This window comes from Curcuma longa, chromosome 4 (genome assembly GCF_044706935.1).
Source record: "Curcuma longa cultivar G26 ecotype Majalengka, Jawa Barat chromosome 4, ITB_CL_G26_1.1, whole genome shotgun sequence".
In the NCBI taxonomy this organism is placed as follows: domain Eukaryota; kingdom Viridiplantae; phylum Streptophyta; class Magnoliopsida; order Zingiberales; family Zingiberaceae; genus Curcuma; species Curcuma longa.
The window spans coordinates 16072851-16097319 of NC_133864.1; the positions used below are offsets into that span (position 1 = coordinate 16072851).

Below are 24469 nucleotides of genomic sequence, written 5' to 3' on the forward strand. Positions count from 1 at the left end.
TCTAATCTGCACGCATTTTCTAATTGCAGATGGGAGTGGGTCGAGACCAACCCCGGTTCGATTTCACCTACCAGGTCAAATGAGTTGACCGTTGACGTGGCTCTTCTGGTCGATCAACTCAACTACCCTGAGTTAGGACACAAATATGAAACTCACTCGATCAACTGCAAAAAGAGTCTTGACAATATATATGAAGCTGCCGAGAAGCTAAGGAAAAGATATAAGCACTGATGGAATTTGTTCAAGTGTTTGCACAAGTTTGTAAGTATATATTATTCCTGTCGAAATGGCCTCTCGGATACGTCACCTGCCATGTAGTACCAGAGTTGACCGTGTAAGAAGGAAGAAGAAAATGGTGATCTCCAGACCCTACAAGCACTACCACGGTGAGAAGGAAGGTCAGGAGTGCCATGGCTCGACCCCTCCGATGCTTAAGTTAATCATCAAAAGAAATAGAGTTTACTTGAAGGAACATGATGAAAATGTAAGTATGTGTCTGTATGAGTACCCGTGTTTACATAGGAAGGAGGTTATATAGATGAGAGTGAGAGTCATAAGGCTGTCTTGACGTTAATTAAGCAGAATATCCACGCACCGAGATTTTGTCAAAATATATGTCCTATCAGGGTGTGAAAAATGTCTCATTATTGTCATAATTAATATCATGAAGTCACATTATTCAGCACTGTACTGTGATAACAAGGGTAGATTATCATGTTACATGATTACTCATAATTTTTTGACGGTGATTTGACTGACTAATTAATAAAGACAGGAAGGGGAATCGGTTTGATGTGGGGCCAGACGAGATTAGCCAGTGGAGAAGTTGGCCTTGAGTAGGGCTGAGCAGGGATCAGACACGACCGATCGAGTGGAGTCCTGGCATGATCGAGTGGAGTCTGAGTATGATCGAGTGGAGTTTAAGCTCAGCTTTAATATAAATGCAGTGCTCTCGATGAGTCAAGAGCTAGGACTGTTGCTCTTGGTACTATATATGCTCGAGGATCATGGTTGTGTCAGCCGAGCTGGGGTTTGAACTGGGAGTCGAGCTCTTGAGCGAGCTGGGTGAGTGACCGAGTAGGGCTCTCGAGTGGGCAGAAGGGGTGGCCGAGTCGAAGTCAGGCTCCCGAGTGGGTCGAGTGAGTACGTGGCCGAGTAGAGCTCCCGAGTGGGTCGAGTGAGTACGTGGCCGAGTAGAGCTCCCGAGTGGGCTGAGTGAGTGACATAGTAGAGCTCCCGAGTGGGCTGAATGTAAGGTCAAGTAAACCTTCTAAGTTCTATCCGACGTGTCTCAAACTTAGACTGATAGACTGGTATTTGCGGGTCGGATCATAACACCCATAATATATATATATATATATAAACCGTGAATGAATGTATGAGTGTGACTCTTGTTGATGGCGATGGTCAGTAGTTCTGTTGTTTCAGACACGTGTGTGTAATTCTCTGTTGGATGTTCAAACATGACCTCCGTTAACTGCACCAACCTCGTAGCTCTCAGCTTTGGCACGTAGTAAAACCTTTGGTGGTTGTGTAGAATTTTATGTCCTTAATTTTATATATATATATATATATATATATATATAATTAACAACTACAGCAATTCAATTCTCTCAAGGCAGCCAACCTTTATCTACCATGCAAATGTTAAGAGAAGATCATATGAACTGGAGAAAAGTCAGTCATATTTGGACGGCTACTAGATAGAAAGTTAGAGCTTGAACAATCAGAAATTAAATGTTGAAGTGTATATATATTTTAATTAATTGATTAATTAATTTAGACAAACCATAAAGCTAGCTTTTGAAATACATAGTGAATTGAGTTTGTGAAACCACTTGAACAAGCACTTGAAGCATATATATCTTAATGATATGAGGTGAAGGAGATTCTTAATTTCCGTATTTGTAATAATTAAGAAATGGATAAGAGTTGGTGATGATGAATATAAAACCTTTGGCTAATTAAAATACCAAGTAATATATAAGTCTCAATGTTAATTTTAACTAACTTACAAAGACAACAATGTCGTCTTTTTAATTTAAACAAACTCAATAAAACAAATCTTCCCTCGATCGAGGATGCAATATGCTGGCCCTCATTTGATTCCAACTCCTTGATCAGAAGAAGTAATGTTCATTAAAAAATATACAATCGATTGAGTATCATATTGAAATAGTTGACTGATTATCAATTGACTTTATTTAAAAAAATAATTCCAAATGAAGTGTGTGTATATATATGTGCACTTGTAAACCTAACACTGAAAACGTGATGATGAATATATAATTAAGACACATGACTAGGGGTTGGTGAGGACCGTGGACCAGACAGATTAGGCAACTTAAAAAGAAATTAAGTTTTTGATTGTGGAAGAGGGAACGAGCTAAGCAACTTGGTTAAGTTTTGTGTTTTTTATGTAAATATATAATATATTTTGGTCAAAAACGTGTTGAAGCTTTTTTTTATTTTAGTTTGCATTTTAAAATCTTATCAAAGATTTGAATTTAAAACATTTTTAGTTTGCTTATTTTGGTCAATGAGCAGTGATCGAATTTGTTCAAGTGTTTGCAGAAGTGTATACGGAAGTAAGGAATCATATTCAAAAATCTAATTATGATTTAAATATTCTACTATAATTATAGAGATCATATAAATCTTGTAATTATATATGATATTGAAGATCAGATACCAATATCTACTATAATATATTATAAAGATCATATAAAATTTGTAATTATGGTAATTTATAATCTATTGTAATTTAGTTTGTAAATTTCCTAAAATAATTTAGTTTCTAGATTTAAACATTGCACTCTATATGTAATTTTCTAATTCAACGGAAGAGTACCAAAAAATTTTCCATATCCATTTATTTTGTCTTTCAAAACATACATCCACCAACTACTATATATAGACATATAGTAAAAACTAGATCCGACCCCGAGTCCAAATCGGTGCTGGCTTGACAACTGGGCTGGTATCTATTGACCTAGTTGTCGAGCCGAAACCATAACTGGCCTGGCACCTTTTCAATTCTTGCTCTTTAAGGTACCATAATTTGAATTCCATGTGTTTAGATCTGAGTACAAGAATGGATCAAATCTTTTGACAAATCACATAAGATTGACTTTTGAAGACAAAGGTGGTAATAACTTTTGAAATCAAGAGGCGATATGAAGGAGTCGACAAAAGGAGTCAGCTACAGAGAAATCTACCATCAAGGATTCAGCTATTATTGAAAAAACTTAGCAAGAGGTTAAAAAAGAGCTAAAGCCACCTTGGCGTTGCCCCTTCGACGCTTAAGTGTAAAATGAAAAAGTAAATGGAGAATATGGAATGTTGCTATGATCTCAGAGATTGGATACCTTCGGTCAGAGAGTTAAAGTGTCTTTTATAGAAATGAATGAACCCGTCTTTCCATTAATAGAAGTCTCATTTTAATGAATTTGTCTCAACGGTTGAAGTATTTTCAGATGAGTTGATCATTACTCTCTTCCAAAGATAAGGAACAACTGTGTCCCTTAGCTATTCAAATAAATAATCAATAACTATCTTTTTTTTTGTATAATCGCTTGTAACTGATGCAACCTTTCACTTGGTCTATATAACTGATGCAATAACTACTATAACTGATATAATATTAAATATTTAGTTTTTTTCGAAGTTTGGAGTCTTCTCTCATTAAAGGATATTCGTGGTGACAATGGTTTGACTTTTCTTGTAATGAATCTAAGTCAGGGAGAGATGATCTAATTAACTTCTTTCTATAACGGATCTGAGTTAGGGAGAGATGATCCAACTTCTTTCTATAACTGAGCAGAGTTAGAGAAACACAATCCAACTTCTTTCTACAACAAATTTGAGTCAAGGAGAGATGATTCAACTTTTTTCTATAATGGATCTGAGTTAGAGAGATATGATCCAACTTCTTTCTATTTAAAATACCACGTGTTATATACTTTGACCAAGTCAAAGGATTTCTTATACGGCAGAAATATTGAGATAGTTAATATTTCTAACCTCTGGATCATAAGCCCTCTTGCTAAGTCTAATTGAAGGAGAGTGTAAGCCGACTGATTGAAATTTAATAGTTGAAAAAGAAATTCCTAAAAATAAACTTACCAAATGTGTTTGCCCTTGGTTTATTCTAGCCTTCCCAACCACTATTAGAACCGTTTAAAGATAATTTATCGTATCAAGAGATAATCCGATTATTAGGTAATTAAGTCTTGTTTTGATGTAAATAAATTATTAGAAGAAGATCTTCTGTGTCATTTCGAGTTGAGTCCAAAGGGAGAGTGGAACTGACTTGTTCTATAGCTAGGTATGATTTTAATTGATTTTTCAATCATCTGTAATGGTTAATCCAATGTTTATTATTATGCTCTCACATGAGATAGAATGTTACGAGCTACTCTAAATAAACGTCTGCAAGGTTCTACAAATACCACCATTTCGGATGATACTACCTCTTCAACCCCCTTCAGATAAGAAAATTCCTCTTATTCTACTAGATCTTCCATCCTCTGAAGAATTGGATGCACCCTTATATCCTTTAAGAAGATCTTGTATAAAGAAACATCCTCTATCTGAGATTTCTTATAAATCATCAAAACAACAATCTGTACCTATCAGTCTACCAGACTCTTTTATTACCACCTCTAAATTAGCATCAACTCTCAGTCCTTCAGTTGATTCTTTATCAAACACTCTATACAGTAACCTTTCTGCATGCCCTTGTGATTCCTAGTGTTGTGGTTACAAGGATAGGCAAAGAGAAAGCCGAAGAGATGCAAAAACTTTCTCTAATGGGGTTAACTAACTTGACTACCAAATCTAGCAAAGAGTTATCTTAATTCAAATCCTGGTTATTAAATCTTCCTATGAACTAGTTCTTGACAGTGCAACAAGAAATGATAAGCCGTATTCCTCTCCTTATGGATTAATACAATAAGATACAAGTCCGTGAGAAGGAGTTGGAAAAACGATCCAAACTAAAGACAGTAAAGGCACGTATTTTCCTTTACCAAAGCGAAACAACATATTATTTAGAATAATAACTTCTCCACCTTCAAGAAAAACTGAATGAAGCTGATGACATTCAACGAGAAGTGAACTCTGAAGCTCAGCAATTTCGATATCAATTAGAAACTTCTCAATCTAAGGTAATTGCTCTTCAGAAGAAATTAAGTATCTCATTATGAAGATGGTGAAGAAGAACACTGGACCATCCAGAAAAAGAAATTTTTAAGTTCTGAAGAATTTTATGATGTTTTAGGAATCAGATCAGTTTTTCTATTAGAATATGAATTTTATGGGGTTGTTAATCAATTTAAGGAGGTTGGTTATCCTCCTAAAGGTGCCTCTCTGAATTTCATTATCCTTCAAAGAGTGACTGATAATATTCCAGAGGAGAAACTGAAGAAACAATTACTTGTAATTATGAACTTTGCCTTAGGTCGAGACTTACCGAGGACTTTTATAATTTTGTGGAGAAGTATATCTCATAGATATAATTTTAAAGACAATGTACACTATTTATTTATTCTTGATCTTTTCAGGTGCTTTCTCCTGATTAGTTAGTAGTGATAATTCGTCTATTTCTTCACCAGCATGAATTATATTGTAGTAATAAATTATGGTAAGCCAATTAAATAGCATTTGTGACAATTGGCTCTATCCTTGAGAGAGGTTGGTAGCTCGCTCAAAATAGACCAACTACTACATCTATGTGCCGTGAATGAATTGAATGTGATTCTTGTTGATATGGTGATGGTCAGTAGTTCTGTTTGTTTGTTTTTTTAAATTCTCTGATCAAAGTGTTTCAGATACTCTTGTGGAATATAATTCTCGGTTGGATATTCAAACATGACCTCCATTAACTCCACCAACCTTCTAGTTCTCAGCTTTGGCACATAGTAAAACCTGTGGTTGTTGTGTAGAATTTTATCTCCTTCATTATAATTAACAACTAAAACAGCAAACAATTCAATTATATTCTGTCAAGGCAGGCAACCTAGCTAGCTATTGAATTCTAGACAAACCATAAAGCTAGCTTTTGAAATATATAGTTAAGTTTGTGAAACCACTCCTTTGAACAAGCACTTGAAGCATATCTTAATGATCTGATGAGGTGAAGGAGATTCTTAATTTCGGTATTAATATTGCTGTACAACTTGCAAGGGCTGGACTTTCTTGATTAACTACGAAAATACTTTGTCATTGCACCGTAGCTTGAGGCATAATTGATGAGTTCTTGCATCATATCGGAGTTGGTGATGATGAATATAAAACCTTTGGCTGAAATACCAACTAACATAAGTCTCATTGTTAATTTTGACTTACAAAGACGACAATGTCGATCGTCTTTTTAATTTAAACAAACTCTCAATAAAACAAATCTTCCCTCGATCGAGGATGCAATATGCTGGCCTTCATTTGATTCCAACTCCTCAGAAGAAGTAATGGTTAAGTATCAGGTTGAAATAGTTAATTGGCTGATTATCAATTGACTTTTGAAAAAATCATTCCAAATGAAGTGCGACGGTTGAAATGAAATTTTCTATTATATATATATATATATATATATATATATAATCGTAATGTGCTGTGTGTGTATATATATATATGCACTTGTAAACCTAACTTTGTTCTTACGTGATGATGCATATATAATTTTCATTAAACAATGTGTGAATGCTAATTCTATGTGTGTTAATTTTATCACGTTCTAGACTCTCTTAATTGGGACATAATGATATTTTAATTACATTGATAATTTAATCAAAAAACAATAATGATGATTATGGTAGACCGAAAACTACTTCCAAGCTTAGTTTAGGGGTTGATGTCGACTGTAGAACAGACAGATTAGGTAGCAACTTAAAAACAAAGTTTTTGATTGTGAAGAGGCAACGAGTCAACTGGGTTGAGTTTTGTGTTCTTTCTAATATAAATATATAATTTTTTTTTATATTTATATTTTGGTCAACAACATGTTGAAGTTGTTTTATTTTTAGTTTGCATTTTAAAATCTGATCAAAGATTTGAGTTTAAAACATTTTAGTTGGAGATCAATAAACGGGCCTTTGGGCCGGCCCAAATCCGAAGCTAAATGGGCCAACGTGTGGATTACTCATTCATTATGAAAGTTTGTCATGGATACATGGACACAGACACACTGACGTACGTAGAACAATGCATGGCCTTCTACTCGATAATAGTTGAGATCTCCACTCCAAAGCCATCTACTGCTCAGCCTGAAACTTAAATATTTAAGAAAATTGTTATGAACAGATCAAGAATGAGTATCTCATCGATCGATATATGAATCTATCGAAATATATATCTATATATATATATGGATGTGGATGGTGACAAAGTGGGATGATGTTAGGGTAGATTACATCTCACGTGAGGTTGCTGGCTTCAGGAAGAGACAGAGTGCTTAGATTCTTGGTGTCTCAAAGGCACGAGCTGGGACAGTAAGAAAATGAAGGACATTGAATTGCTCATGGACACATATTGGGGAGGAAGTGGTGTACCTGGTGTTGGGCTAGCTACTTGTAGTTGGGGTAGGGGACGCGGCCGGACTCGATGCTTTTGAGGTCCTCGATGAGGAGGTCGTAGTGGGACTTGACCTCCTCGGCAGTCTTGCCCCCGCCGACTGCTCGGGCCACGTTGTGCCACCGGTCAGGGGTGTCCTTGTCGAAGACCGCTAGAGCACGCTCGAAGAGCTTGTTCTGCTTGTCGGTCCATGCCGAGGAGTCGGAGGTGAAGCTGCAGGACCTCGAGGCCATGTTGGATGGAGGGAGGGGGGAGGGAATTGAAGAGGTTTGGATGGAACAGTGAGTGAGTGAGTGAGTGAGGGAAAGGGGTTGAGGAAGTTGTTGTTTGGTGAAGGGGTACGTGGTAGGGGGCTCTTTTATAGGGCCAATTGAAACTTGCTTGACCTAAGCTGGTTTGGATTCGAACTTGGACTCGGACTCGAATCTAACACATGCTTATACAGTAAAGTAAAACCATGACGCATGTTTGCTAGTGCTAAAATAAGAGGTGTGGAGTACTTTCATGTTATTCTTCTCGTTTTCTACTCTTTTTTAACTCCATCATTTACTATCACATGTCCCTTAAGCTCAGTAATCTATAGAGGTGGTGGATTCCTTTCAGGACTTAATTCAATTTAAAATGTTAAGATCACTCACTTTGGATTACCACGATGAGAACTTTAGGATCTGCTAATCCTGATACTGCCTCTCCCTCTCTCTTCTTCTTCTTCTGCTGCTGCTGCTTCTTCTTCTTCCATGGCAAAGTGGATTCTATTCCACTGAACAACCACCTCAAACACAAGTCTTAATGTGCAAGTTGAAGAAAAGATTCTCACCTATTTCACTCACTTTACGCAATGAGGTGGGATATGGTTCAGATAATGGCATATTCTAAGCCCTTGTAATATATATCTTTCTAAGTATTTAGGATTTAGGGTTTAGTTTTAACCAGACTCAGTCTGGATTCTTTCATCCACTAGGAACTTAAAAAAGATAACCGTTTTACTTTGCATGCATCATGGTGAATCATGTTCCTCTTAGCGTAAAACTTAGGTTTGTCGATATATTATCATTATTTTGTTTCAGGAGATTGTGCTCCAATAACTCCACTGTGAATCTTGTGCAGACTTGTAAGAACTGTCAAAATTATAGGTTCGACTCAAGTTTGTAATAAGTTTCTTCCAAGCACTCAAATTGCAGGGAAAGTATTTCTTTTTCCTTCCCTTTTTCAAAAATAATTATGATTCAATTCTCCATTTCTTCACTGTCATCAAATATAGAGATATTGTAATGTTATGGAGTTGTAATCTAGTCAGTTTTCCCACTAATGGAGAATAGCACATCTTTTATAAATTAAAAGAAAGGAAAATAATTGCAGGAATCAAAAAAGGTCTTTTCAGGATTATAAAGAATAAATTAGACATATCCACAGTTGCCATATGTGGGAGAGGAACATGCAAAAGCTATCTAGAGGATCAATAATGGAAGTTGATGATAATGGTTTTGTGGTTTTGTTTCATCAGATCAGATCAGATCAGATGAATCAAATATTATGCCGATTGTGTGTAAAGGAGGGGCCAAAAAAGCATGTCCTGCAGAGGAGGAACTAATCCATTCATTTTGGCTGGTTTTTCTTCCATGGCTTGCAGGACTGAATCTTAACTTTTCAACAGTCAGAAAGAAAAGTGGGAGGAGGGTAATGATGGCAAAAGTTGAGATATGAAGAATATTCAGATGATATACAGTAAAGCTATTCCAGAAAGATTGTAGCAAACAATTTACTTATTCAAATGGAAGAAAAAGCACAATAACTTCACTTAAGGGAAAAGTTTCCAAGACTGTCTTTATAGGTTTACTACTTTTGTTGGTCCTAAGTCTAGCAAAAATGAAACAGAGTATGCATGACGCAAGTCCAACTATGAATCATGCATTGTAGGAGTGCAATCCTTCATGAGACAAGTCATTTTTCAATTCTGACAAACTAATTGATTAAATTTGGCTCCGAGGATCATGGAACTTACAGTATCAACCGGCTGATCAAATCCCCTTCTGCTCCTTGAGGTAGAATGTTTTAGATGATCACATTCTTCAGAACATGCTGTTTACTGCATGATCCGGCCGGGTTTGACACTAGAATAACACAGGTTGACAAAGATTCGGAATTGATCAAATTCATTTAGGAGTTACTCGGTTCATGATGCAGGATGCAAATATATCCTTAACCCTTATTCTTCATCACTGCTGCAGATGAACCTCTTCTGGTACTGTGTCACTTTTGTTCAATCTCCTGATTCATTTTATAGAAGTTCACAATCTTCTGATCTAACTCGTAATAATGAACCATCTTATCTAGAGGTTTCAAATCCAAGTCAATAAAAAAAGCCTGGAAACAAAAACATACCAAGTCAGACCTGTAGCAAATCCAAAAGGATCCAATATCTGCAGGCAGCTAATATGCTAAAGCCAATACTTTTAAAAGAAAAAAAAAAAGAGGACAAAAAAGAAGACCAGCTAATTCAAAACCTGGATCGGCTGAGGAGTCACCAGCTCTCCTGCCAATCCAGTTTTAAGAAGATTGGTTTACAGCTGAGTGAGAACCATGTGAATGCTAAAGCTGCAACTGATCTATAACATGGAAACAGCAAATATCACATGCATATGTATGTGATAACGCCAAGGTGAATAGTAAAATAGCATGTGCCTGTGTTCTTGGCCTTTTAGCATTCTTACAGTATTCCCTTATTCGACATGGATGTTCCTAGGATTAATAGGGAGCTCATAAGCAAAAGAGCAACTACAATGATTGGATACCTTGTAAGCATAGGTTTGATTCGATGATCTGAGAAATACAGAATCATAATTAGATGTAGTACAGCCAAGTTCTGAAGGCGTAAAGCTGATCATCAGGCTGCAATCTTTTGCAGTAGCTGCTATAAGATATTCCCTAACAATTTCCAGGCTTTTCTCTAATGGTAGAGAATGCAAGGAGGAATACTTATGCAAAACCTTCATGTTGCTCAGATTTTTGCAGATTGAACATGGCTGAGAAATAATATTGTAATATAGATGAATAGCCCCTTCTATGTCAAGGACATCCAACTTCTGAGTTGCTAAAAGTCTATCAAAGATCCCAGACCTAAAGCCTGTCTCTGCTATTAATTCAAAAAAGCTAGCTAACTGTAAGCCACTGGAAGCAATCAAGTTTGCAATTGCTTCTTTTCTTTTATTAAACTGTTCAGTTGTATTATCTAAGCCACCGCCCAATCCTCCAAACACAAGAGATCCATCAAAAAATATACGGAAATTATTCTGAGGAGATGCAAACAAGGCAGTGATGGCCAGTAATATTCTGTCCCTTGATCCAGAGAATAGATCAAGTGGGTTGTACCCACTTATTTGTAAGATCTGCAATACAAAAAGTGTAATATATCAAGAAAGCTTCACAAATGTAGATGTTGATAGTTAATGATTCATAAGCTTCAATATTAATAATCATGTTAACAATCAAGAGAGATGTTGGAATCAAAAGGAGTATTTTTTTAGTAGATAAAACAATTACAGGAACCAATGTGACATGTGCTTTCAGACAGTATCGTACGAATAGCTTTGGCATAACTTCAAATAACTGTCAAAGTTAAACATCAAAATATGAAATATAATAAAGCAATGTGTACCTCTCCCCGATGATGTTTTAGGAACTGATGCATTTTAAATCGTGTTACATTCTTCTTAATTGCATTAGCTTCTGTGATGTATTCTGAAGACGGGAGGAAACCACACTTTGGCTAATACATCGTCATGAAAAAAGATTACGCAATGGAACCACAGGTTAGAAGTAATGCTGAGCTACAATAGTAACCAAGCCAAAACGGGAAAAGAAAGAAACTGATCTGCTATAAGAGGAAGCACCTTTATTTCAACTGCAATGCTGAAATCACATTTTGGAGTACCTGAAATTGTGCTGAAAGTGTCATGATCACATTGCACAATTTTGTGATAAGCATTAAAAAATGTACCTTCAAAGCATATTCATAAAATAGTGTCTTCAACAGAAAAAGTAAAAAAAAAGCTGATAGGTTCTGGTCAGAATAATGAAAGCAATACAGAAGAGAGACAAATTAGTGAAAGACAAATGGCAAGCTATGATAAAAGGCATATAGCAGAGAAATTTTTTTGGCAAACAACAACAACCAAGCTTTATCCCACTAGGTGGGGTTGGCATTATCTCCATTATCTACTCAAATTAACCAGAAAATTCTTCTTAAAAATCAGCCAGAAAATTTGGTTTTGCTGTTTATGCTGCACTTCAATAACATGTGCATGTGCACATGTATATAATCAATTCCAGTGTTGTTAATTGTTATCTTGTTAATCCTCCTGTTGTAATTTTATCACTAATGAACTTTTTTGCTTTTACTAATATTGCTTGATCTGAGTGTTGTTGAGTGTTTTTGAGAAACAACAGTACCTGCAAATTTTGGAGATGTAAGAAAGATGCTCATAACAGTCAGCAAGTTGACCCACTAATTAACGTCTCGTTAAAATTTTAAAAAGTATAATTCTTCAGACTACGATTGTATGAAACATTACTAGAAAAGTCATTTTATTTTACTATTACTTCCTAGCAAAAGTTCTTATTTGCTCCTTCACTCTATGCTCTTCTATCAGCAGGTGGGTAAATGTAGAACCATAAGAAACATCTTTGTTTTTTAGTGTTCTAGTTAATACATAAGCATTTGGATATTTCTGATAACATATTTATCAGAATATAAAAAATTCTGTTGCATTTGAATTTTATTGCATTGTTAGTCCAATGCTGGTATCTTCAATCTTTTAAGCACTAGTTTAATTCTGGCTACTTAAAGGCTAGGCAGTTTAATATCAATTGATCGTGTTCAATTTTTTATCCCCTTATTGAAAATTATTTTTTTGTATTAGTTTATATTAAATTTCTTCCTCAAAAATCAGTATTATAGTGAAGCTTGTCACTTGCCAGTGCCTACATCCATGATTCTTTTCCTATGCCAAATTCAATCTAAACTGTATGCAGCTTATATTCCTGGCAGCATTGTTGAATTAGTGTTACATACACACTTGCACATTATCTATTAGTTTTGGAGTCATGTTTAGCTAATTGTGTTCAATATTGGTAGACATGATCAAGTACAAAGTCATAGGCATTTGTCCCTAACTTGGATTTTCTGGGCATAAGGAATCATGTAATTGTGAAGTAATGACAGAAATTAGTGGGGAGTTATACACCAGTTGGTGAACAACTTTTTGAGATCACCTTGTATTACTGTCTAAGGAGAGGATGAGAATGAGAAGTTCAGACATTCAGATGTGAAAATTGAAGGTATGGTACCAAGAGAGCAAATCAAAAGTTCTCCGGACACTGACATTAATTGAAACTCAAATTCTCCAAGAAATTGTGAGTTCTCTGCCCAACAATATCACAACCGAGCACAACCATGTCAAACACACTGGGGAATGGATCCTAGGCCATAACACACTATCAGTTAGGTAATTCAGTGTGCCAAGGTGTTGTAATAAACCTTGTAAGACATACAATTTTTATACTGGCCATTGCTTACATAAAATCCAGATTGTATTCAATTTTACAGAAGAAGTTGATGAGAGTCAACAAAGTTAAAAAAGAATAAGAACCTACCACGCTACCACCAACAAACCTATAGCAGAAGTTGAATGGACAAGCTCTTCTAAATATCCACCCATTAGATATCACCATCATTATCAGGTCATGTGCATTCCAACTATCTAGGATCGACTACTCAAATTTGATCACTCCATCGACCTCTATGCAAGGAAATATCATATCAAATTTAATCTCCCACTACCCCTTATCCCTTCCACTTTAATAGATTTAACTCTTCTCACAATAGGATCAGTCAACCAACTTTGAATATTACCATCTCAATGTATTTGTTCTCATTTTATCATCTATTAGAGTTCCACTTAATTGCTCTCAAATAGTTTTTTAAATTTTATTCTTTTATGTAACTCCACACTTTCATCTTAAGATTCTTATCTCTGCTACATTAATTTTATACATGTTTTCTGTCCTAATACTCTTGACTTATAAAATATGACAAGTCATAGCACAATCTTATAAAATTTTCTTTTTAGCCTAAGAGAGGCACGAAAATCTTATTAGATGCTAGAAGCTCATTTCCTATGTATCTAACATTACCTAAGTTTCTGCATTTCCTATGGCTTGTTTAAAAATACGAGGCTATTTATTGATCCACGCATTTCTTTCTACTGGCAAGAACTAGTGGGTTAAGCCATCATTCTTAAAGAGTATAATGTATGTTTCTGTCATGGTCTTAACGTGACAATATTCGTCCATGGAAACAAAACAAACTATGTTATGAGGAAAATAGTTTAGTTCTCACTAGTAATAACCGAATGGTCAGAAATAAGAAGTGCAAATTCACACAGCTTATTGATATTGGCAGCATCAACCCTCCATGTAGGACGTTGACTTTTAATATTCCTCTCCATAACATCCAAAAATTCCTTAGAAACATAGATAAGAATCTGCAAATTGGGAAAAAAATTAAACAGAAAAGAATGTGAGCTCCGAAAACTGTTAGCAACTTCAAAAATCTCTCGTAGATAAAAGCTGCAGCTACTCCAAACACTGCAAAAGTATGGCAGAGATAATGATAATAGGATAAAAGCTAAAACATGCAGTATACTTCATAGTAAACCCATCCTATTATTTCAAAAGTGCAAGCCAATCAAGACAGTACATGTTTAAGGTCTTTTAAGCTTCTATGATCAATGCTGATTTTCATCATATAGAATAGAAGAATATGGTATGGAAAACACCTACTCAATCACTTACACGTTCAGGCGCTAAGCATCCCTATGCCAAAATTGGATACATGTCTTCTAAGTGCAGGAAATAAGTAAAAGAGTGAATAGGAAAAGTTTGCAGTATGAATTATAGTCTTAAGCTGAAATTGAAAAAAACCAAAGATTATAAAGATCTCAACCAAGACAGGAAACCATAGTACATAAGAAGATAAAATAAAATGGCTCTAAATAAGTTCACCCCCGCATCTATATGTTTGGAGTTCAATAAATCAGTCATGACATGCTGAATAAAAGCTCTGGCAGCAAAATCTCTGGAAGCAGACTCCAGAATTTCCCCTACATCTTTCCATATAAGTCTTTCATGACTAGATAGGGACAATCCTTTATTTGCAGACAGAGTCTTCTTATTTGGAATTTTCTGAATGCGTAATACCTTTCCAACCTGCTTCATAAAAACATCAAATTGGCACCGTATCGTCTATTTGTTTTTTGTAGGAAAGAAATCATAAGGTCCATAAAAATAATCTTAAACTCACAACGTCTTAACCCATAAGCAAACCCAAAAAATAAAAATATGAACACTAAGATAACACGAAGGCTACCAAAAAGGGAGAAGAGCCGCGATAGCCCAGGACCAGATTGGCAGCTCCTTCTCCTTTGTAGAACCAATCCTTGGCAGTGCTTTCTCCTAAGATCATCTGTTCTTCAAACATACAAAAACGAGGGGAAAGGAATGTAGATTCAAAATTTGAGATTTAACATTCTAAATGTCTAACGATGAAAAGCAATTCATGCTTGGAGTCAATTTTACTAAGAACGAAACGTAATTAAATTGACATATAAAAACCTCAAAATTAGAATTTTTTCCTCGGAACGTGAACTAATCGTTATCGTCTGTACCAATGTTGATTGTTCATACCTGCCCGTTTTGGCTCATACTGCAAATGGTGGGAAATCGCTGACCTGCTCCACGTACCGCCGGAAGGAAAAAAGGCAACGGAAACACGAAACTCCTCGGAATGGGAACGGGTCGTTCGCTCTAAAGCAGAAGATAATTGACTGATGATGGAGAGGAGGAAGGAAAGATACAGATGATGCAAAGACAAAGAGCGTTAGGGCACGGAAGATTTCCAGAGGAACAGAATTCAGATCTTCGCTTGCAGAATGCGAAGACATTGAAATTGGTTCTTGATCTTGCAATTTTATATCCTTCGATAAGAGGCTCATAAATATAGGGTAAATTTTGGAAAAACACCCCCTAATTTTTATTATCACCAGAAAGTCCTCACTTTATATTTCCTCTAAAAAATAGACCTAATATAAAATAAAATTATTGTAAGTGCAACATATAATTTATTATTATATAATATATATATATACATATTAATATTCATAAATAATATTTATAAATATAATTTATAAATTATATTCATCTATAAAGCTTTTTATTAACCTTATAAATAGATAAGTAAACTCTCAAAATAAATAAAGTTTGTAATATCAACTTCCTTGAGCAACTAAATAAATTTAAAAATATAATTTTTTTAAATAATTAAATGAATTTAAATTAAGAACTTGATAATATTTAAATAAAATAAATTCAAATTAAGATTGAACTAAACTTAAGATCACTCATGACAAAATTAAATCAAGTTTGAACACTCATTTTAATAATTTAATTTTTATTTTTAAAATCTTTTTAACTCAAGTAGTCACTTTATCAAATAAGTTTTGATGTAAAATTTGATAACACTCACACTAAACGTTTTTCATGATCGACCCCACAACTTAATGAAAAGAGTTAAATTAGGTACTGAATGACTCTCTAAGTTGGAGAGATTTTTAATCACGTTGGTCATAACTCGAACTTTTATCGATGAAGTCTACCACCTATGTATCAAATTAGCTTAAACAAAATAAAAGTTGGCTCTTATTAACTCATTTGCCACCTCAATTTCAATTCTATCAAAATCCTCTAAGTCATGGTCTTGAACATGTGACTGTAGTTGGTATAATAGAATTGAAATATTTTTTTTAAATTTAAAAAATAATAAATATATATTTAAAATGGAGTAGCCTTTAATGATTTTTACCTAAAAAGAAAGAAACAAATTAATATGCCACAATATCATTATCTTACCCGTTTAGCTAAAATAATAAAAAAACGTTAATTTGGTCGGTTCAAATTCCAAGCCGCTTCCCTTGAGGGGCGGTCGAACCGGCCCGGTTCAGTCTACTACGCGCGTGGGTTCCGTGTCCTTAAACTTTGACCTCGATTCCTCTTTTCAGGATCCGGAGTTCGTCGTTCTTTTCCAATCCCTCGATTTCGTCCCTTGCTCCGTCCCAAATCGCCGAAGAGGAAAAGGTCGATTCATGCAGGTAAAGCCTTGGTTAATCCGATGCTTCTTCATCGTCTTCTTGGTCTTGAACTCTGATCTCCTTGCCGACTGACCTAATTGATCTTCCATTTTTTTCAGAACTTTATCTTCTTGAAGAAATCTCCATAGATCGACGTCAGGAGAAGAAGAGGGAGGCTTTAATGGACGTTGATGATCCTACTGCTTCGTTTCCACTGGCAAAATGGAGAAGTGATTTCTCCAGGGCGTTTCAGTACTACTTGGATAAATCGACGCCCCACACGACCGAAAGGTGGATCGGGACTGCTGGAGTCGCTGCGATCTACTGCCTGCGCGTGTATTTACTGCAGGGCTTTTATATCATCAGTTACGGTTTGGGGATCTATCTGTTGAATCTCCTGATTGGGTTCCTGTCTCCGCTGGTTGATCCGGAGCTCGAAGTTTCTGACGGCCTTGCTCTTCCTACAAGGGGCTCTGACGAATTCAAACCTTTCGTTCGTCGTCTGCCAGAGTTCAAATTCTGGTAAATTTTTATTTGCTTTTTATTTAATTAGCTACCGGGATGAATTTACTTTCCCCTTCCTTTAGATCCACTTGCTCCTAAAAATTTCCAATATCCATTTCAATTTCCACTTCTTAGGACTTTGACTTTATGTGCATTGTGTACGCGATGCTTACTATGGTCTGCTTTGTTTGAGAAAGAGCTTCTATCAAACTAAACAATTTTTTTAAGCTGCAAAAGGGGCTAAAACATGCTTAGACAGACTATATGTTAGACAGCAACTTTTATCATGCACGTTATGTTGGAAAGTTTGTCATTCTCTTTGTGATATAGATGACTATTTGTCTCCCAAAGAGCAGGTCGTTGTATGAACATATTATGGTTGAATCTTTTGTTTTGACATCATCTACTCTTACCTATGTATCTGAATTGGGTACTGTAACTGGAAACTATGTGGTCTGGACATTCTATAGTAGTTTAACAAAAAAATTTTATTGACTTGGCATGAGTCGTTGCTGCACTGTTGATACAAATTATCTAAGTTGTAGACCTAATAGATATTCCTGGGCATCTAGTTGTAAAGCAAAGGAAAATTTTCAGACTGTCTGAAATCAATTTGTTGCATTGTTTCGTACTCACAATGAGATTTTGAGGCACAATGTTTCTTGCAGCAATAATTAGCATTAGGGCTTTGTAAAAAATGAAACTAAAAAATTTGTTCTGATAAATAAAATTTTGGGTAGGAATCTTGGTGATTATAAGACATTTGAAAGGTGTAATTATATCTGTAACCAACACTATAGATGTACATATACACTCATTTATTGACATTTCTTTGTTTATTTGTTTAGTAAAACTGGACACCTAATGTAGTGACCGATGTGTCTTACTCAATTTTTGTTTGAAGGTATTCCTGTCATCAATTAGGAACCTCCTTTCCTGTTGACTGAGTATGATGCCCTTATGGACAATAACATTATCCATAAATTTAGTTCATGCAATGTTCATTTAGGGTGATGATCTAACAATAGATGTGTTCATGTTCACATGAATGAGTTCATAAAAATACCGATAAATTGAGGAACATGCTCACCTTTCCTGATGTACCATTTAGATGTTTCTGTTCCTAGAAAATGAAATAATTGGCATACTGATAAACCTATCCTAGTCATGACTAAATGGGCTACTGACTAAGTAAGCTAGTGCTACATGGACATGATAGTCAAAATGTTCAGACAAGAGGAATTCTAAAGGTAATTTGATTATTGAAATGTTGATAGGTTACTATTTCCATTTACATGTATCTGATCCATTGGTCTAGGCTCACCCTGGATCTACTTATCTGCCTCTTTTCAAACTGATAATTCTCAGGTTAGGTTCTGAGCTTGCTTTTAGTTATTCTCGATCCATTTAGTACTATGATAGAGAATCTATTTCCATTTACATGTATCTGATCCATTGGTCTAAGCTCACCCTGAATCTACTCATCTGCCTCTGTTCAAACTGATAACTCTCAAGTCGGGTTCTGAGCTTGCTTTTAGTTATTTTTGATCCATTCAGCACTATGATTTCATTTCTGTTTTATTTTAGGTAAAACAAATCCATTCAGAATCTGAAGCAAATTAGGTGAACATTCAATTGTAGTTGTAAGATAACATTTGATTGTTACAAATGGTATAAAGGTATACCATAGTAACTTCCTGCAAACTGATAATAATTGTGGCTCATGCATTTTGTGATTCAAAGCTATATGGTGTTGCAGTCATGCAGCTTACAGTATGCCAAACCCTAGCCTATTTGTCATGGCCTTGTAGCTTGTGGTCTTTGATCTGTGACCATGTGGTCTGCATTCTGCTGCCTGCAGCTTCACTAAACTTGGTCAATGGTATTCATCAGTGGCCTGTAGTATCATGCTCTCCACTACTGTTGGTTGCATCATGTGCTCTGTGCTAGGTAGCTGCTTATGCCCTCTGTGGGTATTTGGACTTTCCAGCCTTTCACATGAAGCACCCATGACTTGCTTGCATCCACTGCTGTTTTGAGGTGTTCTTGTAGGTGGTCAGACCAGATGAGTCTTGAGCACCTCAAGTGCATCTTGAGGGAGTGCTTTAAGCCTGGCATGCCTTAGGCAAGTGCCTGCATCTGGATCCCAGCCTCCCAGGCATCTAGGTGGTCACCTCACTGATTCGAAGAGGGACAAGGCAAAATTCAAGCTGTTTTTTCTAATTTTTTTCTTCCTTTTATTTAATCTTTCTTTGGTAATGTTGATAAATACTGTGTATGTTTTACATCTGTGATATTTTACTCTTTCTAGGTTTATCATTATATAATCTTCTTGTTTTAATGCTCAATGGATAAATTAAAATAGAGTTTGTTAATTATTTCTAACTTAAGTTGAGCACTTGATTTACACTTGGAATTTGGGGACTATGAATCCTTATTGCTTCATTATTGTTATTAATATTGATTTATTTGTTTGTTGACTTTCTTGATAAAGTTGTAAGATAGGGTAGTGACGGTTTTATTTATCCCTTATATGGAAATTATATATATATATATATATATATATATATAATATATATATATATATATATATATATATAAATGATACATTTATATAAAAGTTCATACTTTGCTTGGATTGGCACCTTTTGATTCATCAACTCGAGCATTGCAGGATCTTCCAGCCTCAAAATTGCCTAGTGCACTCACTAACAGTGATCCCATGTAATAGCATCACTGATTGCTAATGTAATAAACTATTACATTTTGGTTAAAGAAGGATAATGGATAAACAATGCAATCTTCAAAACATAAACAAGCATTGTACAGAGAATGAATCTCATCAAAAATGGTTGTTATTATGAATAAAGTCATAAACAGGAAGAGGAACAAAATTTAATTCCTTCATAATTATTGATATGATTTAATGAAACAATATGAAAAAAGTGCAAGTGGAGCTGTGTGATGCTTGCATAGATTTTTTTTATAATTATATCATAAAATCATGTTTGATAACATCTTCATTCTCTTTCATCTGTTGTGTCCAATTTTTACAAGTATATGATACGCCTATGAGAGATTAAGGTGTAAATTTTTTTTATTCAGGTTATGATGAACAAGATAGAGTTGGTTATCCATGCATAGCCTTTTATTTAATCAGTTAAATTAGTAGAGATGTCCAAGGAGTTAAATTGACTTCTTGTTCCTGTTTGCTGATATATATTTCTGTTCTACTTTTATATTTATGTTTGAGCTTTGTCATCCGTTTGTTTCTGTTACCTGTTCATTTAAAATGACATTAAGTAGAATGCCCATGTAATCATTTTACTTCACAATTATTCAGGTATTCAATAACAAAAGCTTTCTGTGTTGCTTTTGCGATGACTTTCTTCTCCGTGTTTGATGTTCCTGTCTTTTGGCCCATACTGCTATGTTATTGGGTGGTTCTTTTCTTCCTGACAATGAAGCGTCAAATTACCCACATGCTCAAGTACAAGTATGTGCCATTCAACCTTGGGAAGCAGGTTAGTCTCGGTAGTATTTTAGCCTTTATAGTTATGGAGTTACTATTCTTGCTTTAATATTTCATTATGATGGTTTTGAAAGTGTTAGAATACAAAGGCACAACTCTAACCAACGCCAGGATACCCTGTAAGTATCACTATGGATACAGTGTGTTTACCTGGAAAAAAGGAGTGAAGCAGAGATGATCAATAGTTATTTAATTATTTTCTTCACAAAATATAACTCTTCCTATATCCCCTTCAGTTTCTTTTCTTGTAAACTTGACTTGCTTCTGCCTTAAGGCAGCTGGCAAAATTGATATCATCTATGCTCAGTTAAAGGACCAATTATTTTCTTATTGATACCTGAACATAACGGCTTATTTCATTAGCTTCAATTTTGCCTCTGATTGTTTTGGCCCTTAAGGTTCCATAGAAGTCAATTTAGTTGCAGAACATAGTGAATCATCTTTACTCGTTCCAAATAACTGTTAACCGAAATCTAAGACTAAATTATAACAGTTAAAACTAAAATTATTAGAGCCATGCTAGTCTTTACAGTTAAGGCTGTATTCCTGTCATTTTTTTTCTTGAATTGGTTTACTGTTTTGATTCAGAGGTATGGAGGGAAAAGGAATTCTGGAAGCAGTAGCCGGTCAAGCGATTGATCTCTCATCATGGGGTTAAGAACATCCAGATGTTGGCATCTTCACTTAATCGATACCCTTTATTAGTTTTACTCGATTGGTAATTTGAAGGATATATTCTGTTAAAAGCGTTTATTTTCTGTGCTTCCACATGTTCTCATCCACTAGCCTGGTATATGATACGCTGGAGAATAGCTGTCTGAAAACACCAGTAATTGTTGTTTAGTTTCATCTTTAGTTGCTTTGTGTTGTTTCTGATCTTTATTGGACGCTTTCTCTACTTGGAGTTGGAATATGTTTCTGTTCTTTATTAACCTTGTTGACTCAATACTTTTTGTAATCTCCACTTCGAGTGGGGATAAAAAACAAGAAGAGAGAAAACAACTTTAGATTGGAATATGAAACGAGTTTTTCTTATTCAATGAGTCTAAAAATAGATCTAAATCTAGCATCATGTGCAATTTGATCTAGCAAATTGCTTTAGAAAGAGTACATGATCCATCAAATCACCGATTTAAGTGTTCAAATGTAATGACTAAATCTCTATTGCAAAAAGGAAGATGTTATTTTTTTATATCTAATTGGTTTGGTCTATGAAAATTTTTCATTAGTCATCAGGCGTAAATCGAAAAGTGTAATATCACTGTGGATGGTGTATTGTTTTGTAATTAGTTTTTAGGATTATTTTTTTATTAGAGAAAATTAAGTCGATCATTCAATGTCCGATTAATTATAAAAGGAAAAGAGAAAAATGTTGAAAGAGAAAAGAGGAGATTGATGGGATATTAAATTCTACAGTAGTTCTTTTCTTAATTCTTTCCTCTACTTATTATTGAAATCTATATTAAACAAAAAAAAAACCTTAATGCCATTGCCATTCGTCGGCATAATTAAAATAAAATTTATATTTTAAAAATTGCAATATATATAATCTCAAATTTTGCTAAATGAAAACCGGTTCAAACCGAACCAGACAAATCCGGTCCAAGCACATGCCCTCCATGATTTACCCCACCACCGTGGGTACTATATAAGGAGGCCGCCTCTAGGGTTTTGCATCGCCGACTCCGCTCCTCCATCGCACCTGCGAAGACGCAGACGTAGTAGAAGAAAGGAAAGAGGTCCTCGGCATCTGACACGATGGGGTTAGTTCTTCCTCCGCAATATCTGATACTACTATTTGTTGTTAGCTTTAATGAGAAGTACGAACACAAATGTATGGAGTACGTTGGCTATCAGTTGCCCATGTTGTTTAGTTCCTCCTTGTACCGAGATTCTTGGATTATGTTTGGTGGGGGGGATGGCTATTGAATTGATGAGGCTACTGGTGGTAGGGTGCTTCATTTGCATTTTTGGGATTCGCTACTGGCAACTCTACAAATCCGTATAACTAGACCGTTAGCAGACGATTTCTTGCATAAATTGATCATTTGTGTTGGTCCAGATCTTGTAAAACAATATGGAAGGTCAGACGACGAATTGTACATGTGTGGGCAGTAAACTGCCATGTCTGGCTTGTATTACTGAGAAACATAGCTGTGTAGGAAACGACAGTGTATTGTTCTCCATTGAATAATTGTGTAGTGTTTACTGATGATTATTGTTTTGATTAACTAATGTGTATGAGGTTCTGTCTTTCATATAAACCTACCAGGTTAAGGCATCTTTGTCTTGTTCATACTGTCAGTTTATTAAAAATCAGTTTTGGTTATTTTGGTGTTAGGTCTGCATTATTTGCTTTACTGATGTTGCCACTGTTAACTTGATTTTGGTTCCAAATCTATTGTCCATGTAGCTATATTGTCTTGGAACATGATTTCTATGATTTTGGCTGTCCATTTCATAAATCGATAAAAGTTATTTGGGTATTTTTATGAGTGATATCTTTAATTTTGGTTTTGATTAGAAGCTGTTGAAGATATGCATTTTCTGGCAACTAGAACAATATTTTGGTCTCCAATTTGTTTGTAATTCACCAGCTTTTGATGCTGACTGTTAAATGTGCACTGAAGATGATAATATACTTGTTCTAAGATAACAAGAAGCGCAAACTAAGTTTAGTTATTGCCACTTTAGTGATCACAGAGAGTAAACATGTTTGTTTGAATTGAGTTTTTTACTGCTCAATTGTAAGCGATGTCGCAGGAAAACTCGTGGTATGGGAGCTGGGCGCAAGCTCAAAACTCACAGGAGGCGGCAGAGATGGGCAGACAAAGCATACAAGAAAAGTCATCTTGGCAATGAGTGGAAGAAGCCCTTTGCTGGATCATCACATGCCAAGGGTATAGTCCTCGAGAAGATGTAAGCTATAACATCCTACTTACTATTTCTTTTGGCTCGCTGTTGCTCATGCTTGGAGTACTGATATTACATTGCCTCCTGCAGAGGTATTGAAGCTAAGCAGCCCAACTCTGCTATCAGAAAATGTGCCAGAGTTCAGCTGATTAAGAATGGGAAGAAAATTGCAGCTTTTGTTCCTAATGATGGTTGCTTAAATTACATTGAAGAAAATGTGAGTTGCATCTACCTATTTGTTCTGATTGCCATCTAGCTTTTTTTGGAAGAATCAACTAATCCCCTGCCAATTTTGCAATAATTGCAAGACACATAATTTTGTCCTGAAACTAAAAGATCAGTATACCTGTTTGTTTGTTTTTAATATAAAATATCGAATCACTTAAAGTCAATTAATTTTAAGGCTAGTGCACTAGTTACACTTTATTGTTAAGTTCTTTGTTTGTGTGCTATGTAGAAGCTTACAAGGCTATTCTTCATTTTCCCCCCAGGATGAAGTCTTGATTGCTGGTTTTGGGCGTAAGGGTCATGCTGTGGGTGATATTCCTGGAGTGAGATTCAAGGTTGTGAAGGTCTCGGGAGTGTCCTTGTTGGCACTTTTCAAGGAGAAGAAGGAGAAGCCTCGGTCTTAAGTCATTAATGAGTTTCTGATAAACCTGTTTCTGTTAGGTTTGTTTGGACAATTATTCTTGAACTTGCTACCTGATGTAGACCTGAAATTTTCATTTTGGATGAGCTCCCAAGTTTTTCATCTTTATGCAAAAAGTAG

The 24469-nt window shown here is 35.4% G+C and overlaps 4 protein-coding genes across 5 annotated transcripts; 2 read left to right on the forward strand and 2 right to left on the reverse strand.

Moving 5' to 3' along the window:
• Nucleotides 1-7120: 7120 nt before the first annotated feature.
• LOC141826545 (protein RADIALIS-like 6) lies at nucleotides 7121-7877 on the reverse strand. Of its 2 annotated transcripts, none has more exons than XM_074713796.1 (2): nucleotides 7548-7877; nucleotides 7121-7262 (listed from the first exon to the last, which is right to left on the reverse strand). In XM_074713796.1, exon 1 carries the CDS (start codon nucleotides 7800-7802, stop codon nucleotides 7563-7565), a length of 240 nt encoding a protein of 79 aa, XP_074569897.1. In that variant the 5' UTR covers nucleotides 7803-7877; the 3' UTR covers nucleotides 7121-7262; nucleotides 7548-7562. The 2 variants fall into 2 exon arrangements, with proteins under 2 accessions (XP_074569897.1, XP_074569898.1); XM_074713797.1 differs by having other exon boundaries at nucleotides 7130-7268.
• Nucleotides 7878-9422: 1545 nt separating this feature from the next.
• Nucleotides 9423-15330, reverse strand: LOC141828656 (inositol-pentakisphosphate 2-kinase IPK1-like). The gene is made up of 8 exons (XM_074716112.1): nucleotides 15313-15330; nucleotides 14996-15091; nucleotides 14632-14835; nucleotides 13967-14111; nucleotides 11460-11500; nucleotides 11225-11335; nucleotides 10362-10955; nucleotides 9423-9933 (listed from the first exon to the last, which is right to left on the reverse strand). The coding sequence occupies exons 1-8, from the start codon at nucleotides 15328-15330 to the stop codon at nucleotides 9820-9822; spliced, it is 1323 nt and encodes a 440-aa protein (XP_074572213.1). The 3' UTR covers nucleotides 9423-9819.
• A 1345-nt stretch (nucleotides 15331-16675) lies between these two features.
• On the forward strand, nucleotides 16676-21687 carry LOC141826544 (protein RER1B-like). The gene is made up of 4 exons (XM_074713795.1): nucleotides 16676-16772; nucleotides 16871-17273; nucleotides 20599-20779; nucleotides 21376-21687. Exons 2-4 carry the CDS (start codon nucleotides 16933-16935, stop codon nucleotides 21424-21426), a joined length of 573 nt encoding a protein of 190 aa, XP_074569896.1. The 5' UTR covers nucleotides 16676-16772; nucleotides 16871-16932; the 3' UTR covers nucleotides 21427-21687.
• Nucleotides 21688-22445: 758 nt separating this feature from the next.
• Nucleotides 22446-24455, forward strand: LOC141828148 (small ribosomal subunit protein uS12-like). Its single transcript, XM_074715520.1, has 4 exons — nucleotides 22446-22550; nucleotides 23551-23706; nucleotides 23791-23917; nucleotides 24192-24455. The coding sequence occupies exons 1-4, from the start codon at nucleotides 22546-22548 to the stop codon at nucleotides 24330-24332; spliced, it is 429 nt and encodes a 142-aa protein (XP_074571621.1). The 5' UTR covers nucleotides 22446-22545; the 3' UTR covers nucleotides 24333-24455.
• Nucleotides 24456-24469: the final 14 nt, after the last annotated feature.